General features: G+C 36.0%; 3 protein-coding genes across 10 annotated transcripts in view; 2 read left to right on the top strand and 1 right to left on the bottom strand.

Annotated features, from left to right (window-relative positions):
* Positions 1-19,850, bottom strand: part of LOC127847441 (2',5'-phosphodiesterase 12-like) — a 38,942-nt gene that overhangs the window by 6,971 nt on the left and 12,121 nt on the right. Inside the window, exons 4-6 of the mRNA XM_052379350.1 lie at positions 19,548-19,680; positions 17,140-17,295; positions 15,263-15,371 (exon numbers count right to left, since the gene is read on the bottom strand). Of these exons, the coding sequence (XP_052235310.1) occupies positions 15,263-15,371; positions 17,140-17,295; positions 19,548-19,680 (398 nt within the window). The remainder of the gene's footprint in view (positions 1-15,262; positions 15,372-17,139; positions 17,296-19,547; positions 19,681-19,850) is intronic.
* Positions 81-13,633, top strand: LOC127847442 (uncharacterized). Of its 7 annotated transcripts, none has more exons than XM_052379354.1 (4): positions 81-158; positions 1,049-1,455; positions 11,865-12,868; positions 13,046-13,633. In XM_052379354.1, the coding sequence occupies exons 2-4, from the start codon at positions 1,124-1,126 to the stop codon at positions 13,396-13,398; spliced, it is 1,689 nt and encodes a 562-aa protein (XP_052235314.1). In that variant the 5' UTR covers positions 81-158; positions 1,049-1,123; the 3' UTR covers positions 13,399-13,633. The 7 variants fall into 7 exon arrangements, with proteins under 7 accessions (XP_052235314.1, XP_052235316.1, XP_052235315.1 ...); XM_052379356.1 differs by having other exon boundaries at positions 83-158; positions 1,092-1,455; XM_052379355.1 differs by having other exon boundaries at positions 94-138.
* LOC127847445 (uncharacterized) lies at positions 3,389-13,633 on the top strand. Of its 2 annotated transcripts, XR_008033968.1 has the most exons (3): positions 3,389-3,820; positions 3,998-4,450; positions 13,499-13,633. XR_008033968.1 is itself a non-coding variant. In XM_052379359.1 (2 exons), exons 1-2 carry the CDS (start codon positions 3,472-3,474, stop codon positions 4,348-4,350), a joined length of 702 nt encoding a protein of 233 aa, XP_052235319.1. In that variant the 5' UTR covers positions 3,389-3,471; the 3' UTR covers positions 4,351-5,039. The 2 variants fall into 2 exon arrangements, 1 of the variants encoding a protein (XP_052235319.1); XM_052379359.1 differs by lacking the exon at positions 13,499-13,633 and having other exon boundaries at positions 3,998-5,039.

Here is a 19,850-nt window from a genome sequence, read left to right on the forward strand (position 1 = left end):
TCACCCATTTTCAGAAAATGGTTTGTCCCTGTATTATCAGTGAAATGTAGAGTTCACTTTATGCATGGCTTGTGTGTAGATTTACTACGGTTTGTACTTCAGTGTGATTTAAAGAGGAATGTGGCTGAAACAGGAAACGTAATTCAGCTTTTTACAAGGTTTAATTAAGTATATTATTTGTAGGGCTGTCACGATTCACCGGTATATAGGTATATCGCGGTGCATGTCGTGAAAAAAATCGCACCGCGGTATGGCGTTGCCGCACCGCTCTTTTTAATATTATTATATTAGCACAGATATAAATACATAACATAATTATTTTGATATAGATATCGTTTTGAAAACTGTAGAAGCGATTCAAAAGGGCTAAATAAATAATCCGTTAATATCCAGGTCAAGCAAGCGCTTCCACTTGTAGATGTTTAACTTTCACGGTTAAAATACGGCGATGTATGGGTCCGTACCTATTTTGGAATACCGATTTGCAAATAAGTTCATAATTATCCCAAAAGAAGTTTATTCTATTTCTTACTTTCTTTCCTTAGTATATCGATCGTTCAAAGCATGGCACTTCCGAATCATGTTATCTTAAGATTCTGAATAAGTCGAGGAAGAGTCAGAACGCTACGGATTTTCAATACTGGGCCCGCTGACTCCGCATTTTAAACATGCCCTTGAAGCGTTCGATTCACACAGATCGTTGTCACAGCTATTGTAAACAACATGGCGGACATTTTAGAAAAAGACGCGAATAACAATAACAATGACTACTTCTATCAAGTTTATAACAGTTTCTAGTCATACTATGATACCAGTGTTTTCTGATTATTGAGTTAAATAAACTTTGTAAAACTTGTTATTCTGCTGTTTTCTTCACAGATACATATTCTGTAAAATATCGCGGTATGTACCGCGATACAGTGTTGCCGTACCACGATATACCGCGGTACGCTCACGGCGTATCGTGACAGCCCTAATTATTTGGGTAAATATACTAACTTAAAGACTTTGTGGTGTAAGTCTTCAAAAATACTAATTCTGTTCATAGGAAGGGGATCATTCTATTAAATGGTAAATACAAAACATTTCAGAACAAAAGACAGTTCACAATATCTACTGTAAAATGGCAACATCTCAAGGATCAGGTCATAATAGTTCAGATTTAGTGAAGGACTATGTTTGTGGAGGTTGTGAAAGTAGAAACATTTATGAAAGTGCAGATTATTTTTGTGCAACATGTACAAAGTTTTTCTGCAGAAAATGCATTGATCCTCATGATCAAATATATGCAAACCATTCCAAATATGGAAGAGGAGAAACAAATAAATGGCCCCTTACAAAGACAATGGAGGATTTGCTACTAAACTGTGCTGTCCACAAAGAGGAGAAACTGAAAATGTTTTGTCAGGACCACAGTCAGCTGTGTTGCACTGATTGTTTTTTACTAAATCACAGGTAAGATGCACACAAGCATGGATTAAATGGGGAAATCCCACCAATCTCATATGGTACAAACAAAGCTGGCCCATTAAAATCCTTTCCCACTTTTCCAGTCACATACCATAATTATACCACATACATGTACCAATCCACCATTATTGGTTGAATGAATCAAACTTTGGAACATTAAGGGGATCAGTCTTGTTTGTACCTTGATATTAAGAGTTTATTTCCAATGTATGTCGCAATCCAAGCTAAGTATTTTTAATAAATTTTTTATTGTAACATACTGGTGTTTTAGAAAGTAGGCTGCATTCACTGGAAGCAACAAAATAGGTGTCTTTCATTCTTCAGCTGCACTTCACAGTTGTTAAATGCATTTTATAGTAAATCTAAACAGGATTAGAGTGTCGATGGCTGCAATGTTTGAAGAGATTATTTTAAGATGTCTATATTACAAAATAGGGCATACATTAGTTGTTACGCACAATCTTTATTTGATATGGTTTTTGATGGTACAGGACTGTATGCTTACCATTACTGTTAAATTCTAGTTTTATAAAGCTGAAAAATTCTTGTTTGTAAAACTGTTAAATTCTTGTTTATAAAACTGTGATGTGTAAATTGAATCATGATCTTTTAGCTCGGCTGTTTTTGAAGAAAACCCGAGGTATTGTCATAGCCAGCTCCTCGTCCGCCGTCTGCGTCGTGCTAAAACCTTAACATTGGCTCTAAAATGAAAGTGCGTCCACCTACAACTTTGAAACTTCATATGTAGCTGCACCTTGATGAGTTCTACATGTCACATCCATTTTTAGGTCACTAGGTCAAAGGGCAAGGTCACTGTGACCTCTAATATAAAACATTAACATAGGCTCTAAATTCAAGGTGATTCCACCTACAACTTTGAAACTTCATATGTAGATGCACCTTGATGGGTTCTACACGCCCCACTCATTTTTGGGTCACTAGGTCAAAGGTCAAGGTCACTGTTACCTCTAATATAAAACTTGAACATAGGCTCTAAAATCAAAGTGCTTCCACCTTCAATTTTGAAACTTCCTATGTAGATGCACCTTTTAAAATGAGAGTTCTTCCACATACAGCCTTCAGAGTTTATGCACCTTAATGACTTACCTTTCTTCCTTTTTTTCTGACAAGCTTTCATTTATTTAAAACTGCTCCCACAGCCGAGCGTTGGCACCCGCTTTCTTTTATGATAAGTTTTTAATTTAGACTCAAAATGCTTGCCGAGACATGACCTGCTTTGCAAATCATAAATTTGATAGTTGTTTATGTTGTAATGTTAGAAAATGCATGCCCACAAATGATTCTTGCGGTAATTTTGATACTTGTTTCTATTTCAGACAGTGCACAAATGTGGCTCTAATTTCTGAGTCAGCCAAAAACCTGTCAATGGATATGCGACAGTTGTCAAACAATTTGCAAACTATTGTTGATGAACTAAATAAGTTAAAGAGTAAACAAGAGGCCAGCATTCAGTCCGTGGAGGTATCATGTAATGCAAAACTGCAAGAAATCCAAGACATGCGAAAGAAATTAAATGCTGCTTTGGATGTACTAGAAAATACAACATTGAAAGAATTGGATGAAAATCGGACCACAATGCAAACCTCTCTCAAGAAAGATGTTGAAAACTGCAGCAGACTGAAGGATGACTTGCAAAAACTCAGTGAAGCTGTAAATGGCCTTTGTGATAAGAGCAAGAAAGAACTTGAGTTCATAGCCAGCAGGAAATGTCTGGACAAAATACAAGAGTCTGAGTCATATCTAAAGGAAAACCATGTAAATGTTCAGAGTTCAATGATATTCAAAGCAAACACTGATATTGAGCAGTACCTGTCTGAACAGTCTAGTCTAGGCAGGATTTTAGACAGTATGCAGTCTCTCACACTCAAGATGAATCCAGACCAGGTGTTAACTGTAAAGAGGAGATTTAATCCTATAGAGTACACTGTGAGCATACCAAGCGACACAAGTCAGTCTTTCAGCATCTTTGGCATTTGCATCATGCCAAGTGACCAGGTCATTGTTACAGATTACCATAATAAAAAAGTGAAGCTGTTGAACCAGCAATACAATGTGTCCAGTTACTGTGATGTGTCTGGTATGCCATGGGACATTTGCCAAATCACATCCAGTGAGGTGGCTGTAACTTTGAATAAAGATGTGCAGTTTATCTCTATTAACAATGGAAATCTGGTGAGTGGGAGAAAGATTTCATTACAGCATGCTGTTTATGGTATTGCCCACCATAATGGAGTGTTGTATATCACCTCTGGAACTGCCCTGTACCACTACAATATGACTGGGACACTTGTGAAAAAGCTGTTTGAGGAAGCTGGAGGCTCTTCTACAGGTAAATGTATTTTTTGTATTAATACATATAAAATATTTTATTTATTGATGATACTTTGAAACTCAAAACATTTTTTAATTATTTTTCAAAACAAAAATGTAAAAAAAGTAACAATAGGGTTAATGCATATATCATAACCCTAATTTACTTATATACAACATGTTAATTGTTTTGCAGTGTTGCACTGTGCAGTGAGTCCTGATGGAGACAAGATCTATGTCACCAACTACAGACAGCACAAGCTCCTTACTCTGGCTACAGATGGGACTCTGATATCCACCTTCATGGACCCTGAACTACAAAACCCCAGGGGTGTACACGTAACACCTGCAGGACAAGTGTTAGTCTGTGGACGCATTTCCGAAAATGTCATACAAGTGGATCGTGAGGGAAAAAAGAAACTAGCAACTCTGGCTTCACAAAGTGATGGACTCAGCAAACCATTCTCTGTCTGCTACAATACCAACACTCACCAGTTGATTGTGGGACTATATAATAACACTAAAATCTTTGTTATGGACTTGCAATAGCTCTTCAATTTGATGAAAACATTTACTTGAAACACTTTTATAAACATAATTGCCCATTTTTCTTTGAATGGCTAATTCAGTATCAACAATTTATATCTAGGTAAAGAAAAAAACATATTCATACAGTTTAATTTTGTTATGAACGAATAATTATAAAATTTTATTTAAAAATGAGTTGTTTCAATGCTCGAAAGATTGCACCATTTTAATTTTGAATATATGACAACTGTCTATAATGTTGATATTGGTTATTTCTTAAGTCAAGTTATGTTAAGTAATTATTAAAATGTTTTTACTAGGGATGGCATCGAATTCCTATATCGGTATTCGAATATTCGCAAATCCATTCAATCGAATATTCGAATATTCGCATAAAACGGCAGGGTGGACATAACTTCTTTTACTCAGTTTCGTATCCAGGTGGGATATTTAATATAAATTGACACAGAAATACAATTGAATATACAATTGTTGTGTTGAGAAATAGAAAGAAAATGTAGCTTAATTGTAAAAACAAACTTTGATAAAGCCTATTGAAGCAAAATATATCAGAAAAGAGTGAAACTTGTTCTGTGTTCACTTCCATTGCTTTGTAAGTTATATCTGTATGCTGAATACAATGCTGTTTGTTAACGTCGCTATCAAATAATGTATTAAATAGGTTTCAATTAAACTTAAATGGATGTGAACTTAGATTTCAGAATCTCTTAAAAGTGTGTTAATGCATTTACAAACCTTCACCGGGATATTATCCCAGCACCTTTGGACCCAAAATATAAGGACTAAACGACGTATTTTAAATGCTATGTTAGTAATTCAGGTGCCTGTATTTCCTAAATTATAGATGAAAAGCATTACTTAAGTGCAGATAAAATGCCATTTTTTAAGAGCATTTTGGTAAAAAGCACATTTCATTTTCAGAAGGGTTACTGCTGATGCAGATATTAGAAACAATGATAGGACACCATTTGAGATTCCAGTATTTCTTCATTATTCTAGGAACACACTGTTATGTGAAGTTGGAATAAGACTTCAATTTGGGAATAAATAGTGTTTTTTCAACACTGAAGTACATGCAGTTGAACCTGTTATTAATTTGTACAAAATATAAGTAAAATAGACACTATTGCATATATAATTGTATCATTTTAATTGATTTAACTGGGTGTTTAATTTGATTTTTTCTTAAATCCAAAAAAAAATGAAACCCTGTGGATGTGTGCCTGCACACAGTTTAAAAATACAATGAAAATAATAAAAATACCATCACCGTTAAATATTAGAAAAGTACAAATAATACAAAAGTATACACAGTATTTAACAAAAATACATTCAGAGCATGAAATGAATTTGTATATGCAAGTATCTATTTTACTAATAATTTTGTCAAATAAATAAACACAATAGGAAAAAAAGCACATTATAATTGTTGAACATATGTTATATTCCAACTTCACATAGTGTCACTGTGTATAATTTAACATTACAGTTTTATATTGAACTTGATGGGTAGCTATATTTTGAAATACTAGTAATAGCAATACAAAATGCATTTTGTCAACCATAAGTAAACCATTTTAGGACTACTGCTCATAAATAGGCGTTGGTACATGTATGTATATGAAAATGTAATTAATGCAAATTTAATACACTTGTGTGTACTTTTTCAGTTTTGTTTATTCCAAAAAGTTAATTAAATTATTTGAAAATATACTTAAAACACAATTAAAATGCACTTATGGATACCTACTTATTTTCTGATGAAGTGCATTTTTCACAAGGAGAAATAATTTTTTTAATACACAAAAATGAATGTATGCAGGAAACATGCAGGAAAAACAAGAAATGTGTTTGTCGGAAACACTATGTCCCCTTCTGCGCCACTTTGATTTTTATATAGTCGCTGCTTCGTCTGTCCGTCCGTCCGTGTACAATTTTTGTCCGGGCTATTTCTCAGCAACTAATGACCGGAATTCAATGAAATTTTATGGGAAGCTTCAATACAAAGAGGAGATGTGCATATTATCAGCGGGTTCTGGTCGGATGATTTTTCACAGAGTTATGGCCCTTTGAAATTTTACATTAACTGTACATATAGTGCAATTCTTGTCCGGGCTATTTCTCAGCAACTAAAGACCGGAATTCGATGAAACTTTATGGGAAGCTTCACTACCAAGAGATGTGCATATTATCAGCGGGTTCTGGTCGGATGATTTTTTACAGAGTTATTGCCCTTTGAAATTTTCCATTAACTGTACATATAGTGCAATTCTTGTCCGGGCTATTTCTCAGCAACTAATAACGATTCAATGAAACTTTATAGGAAGCTTCACTACCAAAAGGAGATGTGCATATTATCAGCCGGTTCTGGTCGGATGATTTTTCACAGAGTTATTGCCCTTTAAAATTTTATATATAAATATTCTTGTCCCCCCAACTACTGTGCCCTCAAGACGTTTCCTTTTATCTGAATATATAGTTCAATATTGTGACAAAAAAAAAACTTTGAGGAGCATCACCCGTCTCCGACGGTTTCTTGTTTTTACCTTTGACCTTGAAGGATGACCTTGACCTTTCACCACTCATAATGTGCAGCTCCATGAGATACACATGCATGCCGAATATGAAGTTGCTATCTTCAATATTGCAAAAGTTATGGCAAAATGTTAAAGTTGGAGCAAACATACCAACAGACAGACAGGGCAAAAACAATATGCCCCCCACTATAGTGGTGGGGGACATAAAAATGATGTTAAAAGTATATTATTTTTCTGCATGTCAAGTTTATTTACATGATCATTTAACACAGACAAATATGGTGCAAATACCCTCCATTTCATTTGTCAAGACATTTTTGTGTTGAAGTTTAAAAGGCAACATAGTGACTGTAATTTAGGAACAGTTACTGAGGCTTGATTGGTCATTTACGGCTCGGGTACTACTTACATGTACCGCTGGTATTCTTAAGTATACTTACATGTACCCCGGGTACGGTAAATATACTAAAACATACCTGGGAATTTTCACGCTAAATCGGTTGTTGTCTGTTATTTTTTTTAATTAATTATGTTCACATTCATGTCAAATTTTCTGTACAAAGGCCTCTATATTATCAAAACTCTTACTCAAAAAGCATGTTGATACAGTTTGTGTTTAAAGATTAGTTTGTTGAAGATAAGCAATATCGTTTTAGGGTTATCGGTGACCCGGGGTACATTTAAGTATACTTAAGAGTACCCAAGGTACATGTAAGAAGTACCCGAGCCGACAATGACCAATCAAGCGTTACTGAGAGAGTTGGATGTGCATTGTGATAAACCATGTTTTATGAAGCAAAAAAATGAGCAAAACATATTGTAACTGTTCTAATATGTAACTACATGTATTACAGAATCATCAATGATTATATGCACTTTTGAATAAATTAAAGCTTGTCGGGTTTTTTTTAGGTCACAGTGACCTTAGACCTTGTTACCCAAAAATGGGTGTGGCATATAGAACTCATCAAGGTGCATCTACATATGAAGTTAAAAAGTTGCAGGTGGAAGCACTTTGATTTTAGAGCAAAAAGTTTTAGCACGATGCGGAAGGCAGACGGCGGGCGACGAGCTGGCTATGACAATACCTTGGGTAAAAAGGTTGCCCTGGAATATTACATAATTATAGTGTCTGTCTAGCTACTTTTATCAGAAGGTCCCACTTTGATACCCACTGGCAATGAGGGAGGGTCCTCAAGATCATCTCTGAAGACACAAAGTATTGGTTCTACTCGGGAAATAGACTCCAGTGTCTTGATAAGCATCATACTTTTTCAGGAATCAAGCTTTAATACAAAGAGTTAAATAAATATTTATATGTGAAAGTGTATGATATTAATGTGAAAATACTGAGCAAAAGCCGGGGATTGAACCCACGACCTCCAGAGTGGTAGTCAGACACTTTAACCGCGTCGCTAAAGAGCTAGCCCAACAGCCTTAGTGACCTTATTTCACTACACTCCTCCCCCTTTTAATGTTTCAAGGCCCAGACACGCTCGCTACAGCATGTCTTGCATCTGCATGGCCCTCCCAGAAACCATTAAACAGCTCAGACCCAGTCCCGCATTCACAGTTCGTTTTTTGCCTCGTCGCCATTAATGTGAAAATACTGAGCTCAAGCCGGGCATAAAACCCACGACCTCCAGAGTGGTAGTCAGACACTTTAACCGCGTCGCTAAAGAGCTAGCCCAACAGCAAGGCTGTTGGAAGTGACCTTATTTCACTACAATATGTTAGTAAAATAAACACTGCACAATTATTTATTTTACCTGTATACAAGTACCATTCCAATCTTGGCAGATAGTGAACTATTTTAAAAGCACCATAACTATGAAACACTTATATAAGGCATATCGCAGTGTTCCACAGAAATGATGCTGTTGATAATTCAGCATGATGATTAGACATTTCTAAATTCCATTTCCACTTACGACGTTAGTAACAATTCCAGTGAGTTCATGGACTTTGCACACAGTGAAAAACAACACTATTCCACTGTAACACGGTACGAAAGATTGATTTATGCAATAAATCGTCTATTGATTCCGTGTGAGCCATCTCACTCTCTGTTCAATGTTTGTTATATGTGCTTTTTCTCAACACTGTGTAAACACCCTACCGGATGTTGACAGTTTGAATATAACCCCAAAGAAAACCGAATGTACAATAAAGAAATCGTAGATTGCGAGAGCGATTTACGAGGACATTTACGAGGGCGTTATTGAAACGGTTTACGAGAATCGTAAATCCAATCGCAACTACCCGAGTTACGATATCGTTATATTTACGATACGATACGATATCTTATTGAAATGGTCCCCAGCAGGTCAAGCAAGCGCTTCCACTTGTAGATGTTTAACTTTCACGGTTAAAATACGGCGATGTATGGGTCCGTACCTATTTTGGAATACCGATTTCCTTTGCAAATAAGTTCATAATTATCCCAAAAGAAGTTTATTCTATTTCTTACTTTCTTTCCTTAGTATATCGATCGTTCAAAGCATGGCACTTCCGAATCATGTTATCTTAAGATTCTGAATAAGTCGAGGAAGAGTCAGAACGCTACGGATTTTCAATACTGGGCCCGCTGACTCCGCATTTTAAACATGCCCTTGAAGCGTTCGATTCACACAGATCGTTGTCACAGCTATTGTAAACAACATGGCGGACATTTTAGAAAAAGACGCGAATAACAATCACTACTTCTATCAAGTTTATAACAGTTTCTAGTCATACTATGATACCAGTGTTTTCTGATTATTGAGTTAAATAAACTTTGTAAAACTTGTTATTCTGCTGTTTTCTTCACAGATACATATTCTGTAAAATATCGCGGTATGTACCGCGATACATCATACAGTGTTGCCGTACCACGATATACCGCGGTACGCTCACGGCGTATCGTGACAGCCCTAATTATTTGGGTAAATATACTAACTTAAAGACTTTGTGGTGTAAGTCTTCAAAAATACTAATTCTGTTCATAGGAAGGGGATCATTCTATTAAATAGTAAATACAAAACATTTCAGAACAAAAGACAGTTCACAATATCTACTGTAAAATGGCAACATCTCTAGGATCAGGTCATAATAGTTCAGATTTAGTGAAGGACTATGTTTGTGGAGGTTGTGAAAGTAGAAACATTTATGAAAGTGCAGATTATTTTTGTGCAACATGTACAAAGTTTTTCTGCAGAAAATGCATTGATCCTCATGATCAAATATATGCAAACCATTCCCAATATGGAAGAGGAGAAACAAATAAATGGCCCCTTACAAAGACAATGGAGGATTTGCTACTAAACTGTGCTGTCCACAAAAAGGAGAAACTGAAAATGTTTTGTCAGGACCACAGTCAGCTGTGTTGCACTGATTGTGTTTTACTAAATCACAGGTAAGATGCACACAAGCATGGATTAAATGGGGGAAATCCCACCAATCTAATATGGTACAAACAAAGCTGGCCCATTAAAATCCTTTCCCACTTTCCCAGTCACATACCATAATTATACCACATACATGTACCAATCCACCATTATTGGTTGAATGAATCAAACTTTGGAACATTAAGGGGATCAGTCTTGTTTGTACCTTGATATTAAGAGTTTATTTCCAATGTATGTTGCAATCCAAGCTAAGTATTTTCATTGTAACATACTGGGGTTTTAGAAAGTAGGCTGCATTCACTGGAAGCAACAAAATAGGTGTCTTTCATTCTTCAGCTGCACTTCACAGTTGTTAAATGCATTTTATAGTAAATCTAAACAGGATAAGAGTGTCGATGGCTGCAATGTTTGAAGAGATTATTTTAAGATGTCTATATTACAAAATAGGGCATACATTAGTTGTTATGCACAATCTTTATTTGATATGGTTTTTGATGGTGAAGGACTGTATGCTTACCCTTACTGTTAAATTCTAGTTTTATAAAGCTGTAAAATTCTTGTTTGTAAAACTGTTAAATTCTTGTTTATAAAACTGTGATGTGTAAATTGAATCATGATTTTTTAGCTCGGCTGTTTTTGAAAAAACCCTAGGTATTGTTATAGCCAGCTCCTCGTCCGCCGTCTGCGTCGTGCTAAAACCTTAACATTGGCTCTAAAATGAAAGTGCTTCCACCTACAACTTTGAAACTTCATATGTAGCTGCACCTTGATGAGTTCTACATGCCACATCCATTTTTAGGTCACTAGGTCAAAGGTCAAGGTCACTGTGTCCTCTAATATAAAACATTAACATAGGCTCTAAAATCAAAGTGATTCCACCTACAACTTTGAAACTTCATATGTTGATGCACCTTGATGGGTTCTACAAGCCCCACTCATTTTGGGTCACTAGGTCAAAGGTCAAGGTCACTGTTACCTCTAATATAAAACTTTAACATAGGCTCTAAAATCAAAGTGCTTCCACCTTCAACTTTGAAACTTCCTATGTAGATGCGACTTGATCAGTTCTACATGCCACACCCATTTTTGGATCATTAAGTCAAAGGTCAAGGTCACTGTGACCTCTTATATAAAACTTTAAGAAAGGCTCTAAAATCAAAGTTCTTCCACCTACAACTTTGAAACTTCCTATGTAGATGCACCTTGATAAGTTCTACATGCCACACCCAATTTTGGGTCACTAGGTCAAAGGTTAAGGTCACTGTGATCCGCGGTAATTCATTTACACAATGCTTCTAAAATGAGAGTTCTTCCACCTACAGCCTTCAGAGTTTATGCACCTTAATGACTTACGTTTCTTCCTTTTCTTCTGACAAGCTTTCATTTATTTAAAACTGCACCCACAGCCGAGCGTTGGCACCCGCTTTCTTTTATGATAAGTTTTTAATTTAGACTCAAAATGCTTGCCGAGACATGATCTGCTTTGCAAATCATAAATTTTATAGTTGTTTATGTTGTAATGTTGTAATGTAAGAAAATGCATGCCCGCAAATGATTCTTGCGGTAATTTTGATACTTGTTTCTATTTCAGACAGTGCACAAATGTGGCTCTAATTTCTGAGTCAGCCAAAAACCTGTCAATGGATATGCGACAGTTGTCAAACAATCTGCAAACTATTGTTGATGAACTAAATAAGTTAAAGAGTAAACAAGAGGCCAGCATTCAGTCCGTGGAGGTATCATGTAATGCAAAACTGCAAGAAATCCAAGACATGCGAAAGAAATTAAATGCTGCTTTGGATGTACTAGAAAATACAACATTAAAAGAATTGGATGAAAATCGGACCACAATGCAAACCTCTCTCAAGAAAGATGTTGAAAACTGCAGCAGACTGAAGGATGACTTGCAAAAACTCAGTGAAGCTGTAAATGGCCTTTGTGATAAGAGCAAGAAAGAACTTGAGTTCATAGCCAGCAGGAAATGTCTTGACAAAATACAAGAGTCTGAGTCATATCTAAAGGAGAACCGTGTAAATGTGCAGAGTTCAATGATATTCAAAGCAAACACTGATATTGAGCAGTACCTGTCTAAACATTCTAGTCTAGGCAGGATTTTAGACAGTATGCAGTCTCTCACACTCAAGATGAATCCAGACCAGGTGTTAACTGTAAAGAGGAGATTAGAGTACACTGTGAGCATACCAAGCGACACAAGTCAGTCTTTCAGCATCTTTGGCATTTGCATCATGCCTAGTGACCAGGTCATTTTTACAGATTACCATAATAAAAAAGTGAAGCTGTTGAACCAGCAATACAATGTGTCCAGTCACTGTGATGTGTCTGGTGGGCCATGGGACATTTGCCAAATCACATCCAGTGAGGTGGCTGTAACTTTGAATACAGATGTGCAGTTCATCTCTATTAACAATGGAAATCTGGTGTGTGGGAGAAAGATTTCATTACAGCATGCTGTTTATGGTATTGCCCACCATGAGGGAGCATTGTATATCACCTCTGGCACTGCCCTGTACCACTACAATATGACTGGGACACTTGTGAAAAAGCTGTTTGAGGGTGCTAGAGGCTCTCGTACAGGTAAATGTATTTTTTGTATTAATACATATAAAATATTTTATTTATTGATGATACTTTGAAACTCAAAACATTTTTTAATTATTTTTAAAAACAAAAATGTAAAAAAAGTAACAATAGGGTTAATGCATATATCATAACCCTAATCTACTTATATACAACATGTTAATTGTTTTGCAGTGTTTTACTGTGCAGTAAGTCCTGCTGGAGACAAGATCTATGTCACCAACACCAGACAGCACAAGCTCCTTACTCTGGCTACAGATGGGACTCTTATATCCACCTTCATGGACCCTGAACTACAAAACCCCAGGGGTGTACACGTAACACCTGCAGGACAAGTGTTAGTCTGTGGATGCATTTCCGAAAATGTCATACAAGTGGATCGTGAGGGAAAAAAGAAACTAGCAACTCTGGCTTCACAAAGAGATGGACTCAGCTCACCAGGGTCTGTCTGCTACAACACCAACACTCACCAGTTGATTGTGGGACTATATGATAACACTAAAATCTTTGTTATGGACTTGCAATAGCTCTTCAATTTGATGAAAACATTTACTTGAAACACTTTTATAAACATAATTGCCCATTTTTCTTTGAATGGCTAATTCAGTATCAACAATTTATATCTAGGTAAAGAAAAAACTTATTCATACAGTTTAATTTTGTTATGAACGAATAATGATAAAATTTTATTTAAAAATGAGTTGTTTCAATGCTCGAAAGATTGCACCATTTTAATTTTAAATATATGACAACTGTCTATAATGTTGATATTGGTTATTTCTTAAGTAAAGTTATGTTAAGTAATTATTAAAATGTTTTTACTAGGGATGGCATCGAATTCCTATATCGGTATTCGAATATTCGCAAATCCATTCAATCGAATATTCGAATATTCGCATAAAACGGCAGGCTGGATATAACTTCTTTTACTCAGTTTCGTATCCAGTTGGGATATTTAATATAAATTAACACAGAAATACAATTGAATATACAATTGTTGTGTTGAGAAATAGAAAGAAAATGTAGCTTAATTGTAAAAACAAACTTTGATAAAGCCTATTGATGCAATATATCAGAAAAGAGTGAAACTTGTTCTGTGTTAACTTCCATTGCTTTATTATATCTGTATGCTGAATACGATGCCGTTTGTTAACGGCGCTATCAAATAATGTATTAAATAGGTTTCAATTAAACTTAAATGGATGTATACTTAGATTTCAGTATCTCTGAAAAGTGTGTTAATGCATTTACAAACCTTCACCGTGATATTATCCCAGCACCTTTGGACCCAAAATATAAGGACTAAACGACGTATTTAAAATACTATGTTAGTAATACAGGTGCCTGTATTTCCTTAATTATAGATGAAAAGATTTACTTACGCTTTTTTTTTAAATCTACTGGTATTTTGATTGAAAACTTTTCCTAAACTACCTGATAGTTTAAATATTTTCTAAGTCATTCGTGTTATTTCAAATTTTACTGACATATGATCGAGTCCATTTAAATAAGATTTTCTGTCATTCACAAATCAGTCTTAAGAATCAGTTATATCCATATTTACCAACATGTTTTTATAATTGAACCGTGCTCTGTTAAAAAGGGGTTTAATGCATGTGCGCAAAGTGTCGTTCCAGATTAGCCTGTGCAGTCTGCACATTTGTCCCATTTGGCTTCCAAAATAACACAATTTTACCAGACTGATATGCCTTTCTACCCAGTCAACTTTAAGCTGCACCCTGTACCTTTTGTGATCTATACCTACTTTATTCAAACAATCAGATTGTTTTCTCTGTGGCACAGTGAGCCATTACAAACTTTAACCCATTTATGCCTAGTGGACTCTTCCATCCTTCAAGATTGGATCAATTTATTTCCAAAATAAGGGATGTCTAGTATATTTATTTCTACATTTAGAATATTTCTTACAGAAATCCCTTTAAGCAAACAGCGCAGACCCTGATGAGACGCCGCATCATGCCGCGTCTCATCTCGGTCTACGCTGATTGCCAAGGCCTTTTTTCTAAAAGCTAGGCATAAATGGGTTAAGTGCTTTCAGTCCTTTATGCCAAGCACTCGATTAAGTACTGCCTTATGCCAAAAAAGGTTTGAAGCAGGGCTTAATCTGCCATACACCAACTAGCAACAAATTGATACATTTGGCTAAAAAATCCTATTGAGCTACAACATTTTCTTCATTAAATCACATAAAAAGCCAAAAATTTGCTACTGTGAGGCAAATTTAGCTAAAGAAAACTTTTCGCCAGCAGAAACCCTGTGAAGTACGTTTAACTGCGCAAAACCTGCATGTAGTTGATACGACAAAAGAAAGCACTTGTGTACAATAATGTGTTACGCTGGTTTGGTTCACCAATAGAAACTGTTGCTTACCTCTCGTCCAGTCTGCGTGGTGCTCAGATATCTCCTTAGTGGTCATCAACGTGTAGATGCCTTTCTCAGGTGTACTGTTGAAATCGCCACAGAAGATGATGGTAGGCTTCTGGAAAATATGTTGAATGTGAGGAGGGATCTTACTGTAAAAACAGGGCGTAATTCATGTGCGGGAAGAGTCATCCTGGATACGCCTACACAGTTCCACACTGGCTAATCAGGGAGGATATTTTCTGCTTTCATGGAATTTTTCTTTTAACCCTTACAGTGCTGGAACCGAATTTTGAAGGCTTTTGCAAACAGTTTGGATCCAGATGAGATGCCACAGAACGTGGCGTCTCATCTGGATCCAAACTGTTTGCTATTCTGATAGTATTCTTTGAAAATAAATCGAAGAAAATGCTAATTTTAGAAATTCAGCAGACGACATTTTAGCAGACGACAAATTTCCCAGCATGCAGAGGGTTAAAGGAGGTCTCTTCCAAACAAAAATCTAGTGAAGGCGGAAAGTGATGTACATGTACCAGTAACCTGATTTGCAGACTGCACAAGCTAATCTAGGATGACACTGTGCACATGCATTAAGTCTGTTTTAATAGAATGAGGCTAATGCGCTTGATATATAGCTGCAATGCAATACAATATTCAAACATTATGGAAATTGTTTTAATAATTTAATTTACTGTTCAGATTGTCTCAGTGAAATGTTAGCAATATACCATGGCGTAGGTGAATCGTTAAAAAGTAAAAGCAGTTTTTAGTCTGTGAATTTTTACATAATGTTACCATTATTAGCACAACTAAGTTTAACGTAACAGTGCATGATTGGATTTTACAAACATAGTTAAAAACATGAGTAACAAGAGAAAATCAATATAACCCCATCTCCCTGAAAGTGGTGGCATAAAAACATGGAAGGTAAATGAATTATTTTTTCCTGAAGTTACATACGGATTTTAATCACAAGTACAGTCGAAACTGACCTAGCGGCCACCTGAATTTACGGGTCACCTGCAGACAACGGTCAGTCTGGAATCCCCCGACGAAAAACACTCTATATTACAATTGAATTTAACGGTCACCTGGCCATAACGGCCAACGGCCACCATATTCCACTCCGAAATTCATGTTTGACCTGAAATTAACGGTCGCGCGTCAGTTGTCTCGAGTCGCGAAAATTAAAAACACAGCACATCATTTGTCTGTCTATTTTGCGGTTAAAGCGTCTGAAAGCGGTAATTGTGTTTGATATTATAAAAGCGGCCCGCTGCGAGTAAACAAATAATAAGGTGTTGAGACGGTTTGTTTTCCGGTGGTAATTGTGGGAGCATCTTCAAAAGAAAATATGTCAGAATTCGTGACACGTTTTAAGTAATTATCGCTAATTAAATGACCGCTAATTAGTACATGGTACTTTGAACGGTACAATTACACCGTACTATCGGTTTATGACAGCAAATCCGCTTTTTAAACTTGTACGGACGTGACGTCAACGGCACATGACGAACTTTAATTAATGAATGAACGAGACGCATGAGTAAACAATTATATCAGCGTTGATAAAGTCATTGCTTTAGTTTAACAAGATGAAATTAAATAAATCTATAAGATATTATTCTGTAGCATTTAATGTACACACGTAAGATATTTCTGTTATTATGCTCAATTAACGGCAATGAGCCTTTGTTTTACACTATATTCAAACGACTGGGTAGGGTAACGACGTAGCAATACTACCAACTGACATACCATCCTAAAATTGTGATCCGAATTCAACGGTCATCTGTGGACAACGGTCGCTTTGGTCATTTCCCTTGACTGATCGCTGTTCTCAGGTTTGACTGTATATATTATACAATAAAAACATCATAACAAACCTGCTTCCGGTATGTATGCATAAGCTTCTCTAGGAACCTGAGTGAGGTAAGAGTCTGCACGAGACGGATGTGAGCACAGTCTGGATGGAAGTACAGGTGCGTGTTGGCCACCAGTAGGACCTGACCAGGCCGGTGTAGGGGTTCAAGGGCCAGAACCTGGGGAAATCATGACAATAATTTTTAAAAGGTCTTTTCCTGGCGTATCTACAAGTGTTTTTTTAAAGTGTAATGATTATTTCATGTTAATGTCATTACATCAATCATAGTATATCAATTAGTATAATTTTATTAATATCATTTATATGATTTTGTTGTTATAACTTAAATTATTATAATGATTTCTAAAAAAATGATTTTTTTCCCAAATCAGTGGACTTTTCGAGTGAAAAAAATACAATTCCAAAATTGCTTCTTTTCAAAAAATGCGCAACAAAAGGCCTGACTGGTAAAAGTTTGGCTTGTTGTCTGATATTGATACCTTCAACCAACTTGCCTTCTACCCCTCCATCTTAATTAATGCTTTGGCATATAAATACATAGGGCAAAACTGACATGGAACAAACCATGAATTTATGTGTAAATGTAATTTTGAAATGTTATAGACTTGACATCACTCATGCCATGTACTATGAAAACCATCAAATATTAAGAGCAAAAGTCAGTGTCCAGAGCCTGTTTTGTCAAAAATTGAACAATAAATAAAATTCATTTTTAAGCAATTCATATGATAAGCACACATTTGAGCATACCTACATGTATGACTCAACACATACAATATATTACAGGTTTTACAATGAATTTACATAAAATACTTCATCCAAATATTAACAGCTGTTAGCTGATTGGGCCAACAACATCTTGAGCACTTTTGACTGATAAGTTTCATTTAACTTATCTACCATTGATTGAATAACCCAACAACATAAGAGTCGCTGTCGGAACAAAAGGGGGTTAAATGCATGTGCTTTAACCCTTTCAGTGCTGGAACCAAATTTTGAAGGCCTTTGCAAACAGTTTGGATCCAGATGAGACGCCACAGAATGTGGCGTCTCATCTGGATCCAAACTGTTTGCTATTCTGATAATATTCTTTGAAAAAAAATCGAAGAAAATGCTAATTTTAGAAATTGAGCAGACGACATTTTTGCAGACGACAAATTTCCCAGCATGCACAGGGTTAATTGTGCGGACCACTAAGGCTAATCTGGGTATTTTTCTATTGAAGAAAGTCTTTTCTTAGCAAAAATCTAGTTTATGCAGAAAGTTCAATCCTGATCTGGGTAGACACTTGACGCACATGTATTAATTAGAGGTTAATACCTCGTTGCTTGAGGGCCAGAATTGATAGTCGGCCCGCAGAGTGAATAATCGACCCAAAGGCCGTAGGCCTGAGGGCGATTATTCACTCCAGGGCCGATTATCACTTCTGGCCCTCAAGCTAAGATGGTATTAACGTCTTTAATACTTAATCCCCGTTAACTGTACTATTTCTTACAGAAACAGCTTTCCGTACTTTAACTATCATTCAATTGAACACGCAATTTATGAGGTATCTCATGTGACATCATTTCTGTGAAGAAACACAGTTTTAGCTAAACTCTCTGGATTTTAGGGACAACAATTCCGTCATGGAGGATTTATATTTAACAGCTAAATATTTTTAAGAATCGAGCTTTTCCAAAACTTATCCAAAACTTATTTCGGATTGTGTGTTTGTCATGCATTATCAGGAATCGATTTTGGGTAATCCTACAAGTCATTTGATTTCGTAAATCGTGTTTTTGGTGAACGTGTTTAGCATTCGATACAATCATTTAAAAAGTGTGATTTAAAATCAATATAAAATAATGGGTGGAATAACAAAAAAGGATGTAATAGCACATCGTTGTTATTTTCTTATTATAAACACCAGATTTAAGTTGTCGAGGTAAGTGTTTCTTTAACTGTAAATTTTGCTTTTCGTCACTTCGATGAATCCTAGTAAAGCTCAAATAGAGGCATATATCTAATGTACAGAAGGGTTTCTTTTTCAATCGATATTTGTATAATCCAAACTGTGTGCTACGTGTCGTGAACATTATGTTCGATTCATTCGTTGAGTTGTGGTTAGTTGTATTGATCACTGTTGGCTGAGACTGAATGTGGACGCTATTTTGTTATTACGTAACGCGTTGGCCGTGACATCACCGTGGCTGATTATCGATTATCAACATTTGGCCCGGCAGGCAAAACGTGATAATCACCTTGCTTTGACCGATAATCACATGCATTCGAGTCAATTTTGTTACTATATATAGTAACATAAGTATTAAACCCCCTTTTCACAGAGCGGGGCTAATATACAAACAGCCCAAGAAGTTTCATTTCGCTATCAACTATTGATTGAAAACCCTAACAACATATACGTACATGTAATATAGTAGATCGCGTCTCCAGTACTTCCTTCAGGGCAGCAACATTGTATGTCTTATTTACAAGGTCTTCGCAGCTTTTGTCTGTTTCAAGGAACTCTCGCAACACTGTTCCATGTTCTTCAATTAACCTGCAACAGTCACATATGTTAAGATTTTTGCAATAAAATGATAGGTTTAGAACAGAGTTATAGAGATAACTGTAGTAGATGTATTATACATGCCCAGTTTTGCAGTAACTGTGGTAGATGTATTATACATGCCCAGTTTTGCAGTAACTGTGGTAGATGTATTATACATG

This window comes from Dreissena polymorpha, chromosome 10 (genome assembly GCF_020536995.1).
Source record: "Dreissena polymorpha isolate Duluth1 chromosome 10, UMN_Dpol_1.0, whole genome shotgun sequence".
Taxonomy (NCBI): domain Eukaryota; kingdom Metazoa; phylum Mollusca; class Bivalvia; order Myida; family Dreissenidae; genus Dreissena; species Dreissena polymorpha.

Excerpts from the sequence above, each read along its gene's own strand:
- LOC127847442 (XM_052379354.1), top strand. The coding sequence starts at position 1,124 with ATGGCAACATCTCAAGGATCAGGTCATAATAGTTCAGATTTAGTGAAG. Across the intron at positions 1,456-11,864 it reads TGTTTTTTACTAAATCACAG|ACAGTGCACAAATGTGGCTC; the intron begins GTAAGATGCACA and ends TTTCTATTTCAG. Across the intron at positions 12,869-13,045 it reads TGCTAGAGGCTCTCGTACAG|TGTTTTACTGTGCAGTAAGT; the intron begins GTAAATGTATTT and ends ATTGTTTTGCAG.
- LOC127847445 (XM_052379359.1), top strand. The coding sequence starts at position 3,472 with ATGCCAAGTGACCAGGTCATTGTTACAGATTACCATAATAAAAAAGTG. Across the intron at positions 3,821-3,997 it reads AGCTGGAGGCTCTTCTACAG|TGTTGCACTGTGCAGTGAGT; the intron begins GTAAATGTATTT and ends ATTGTTTTGCAG.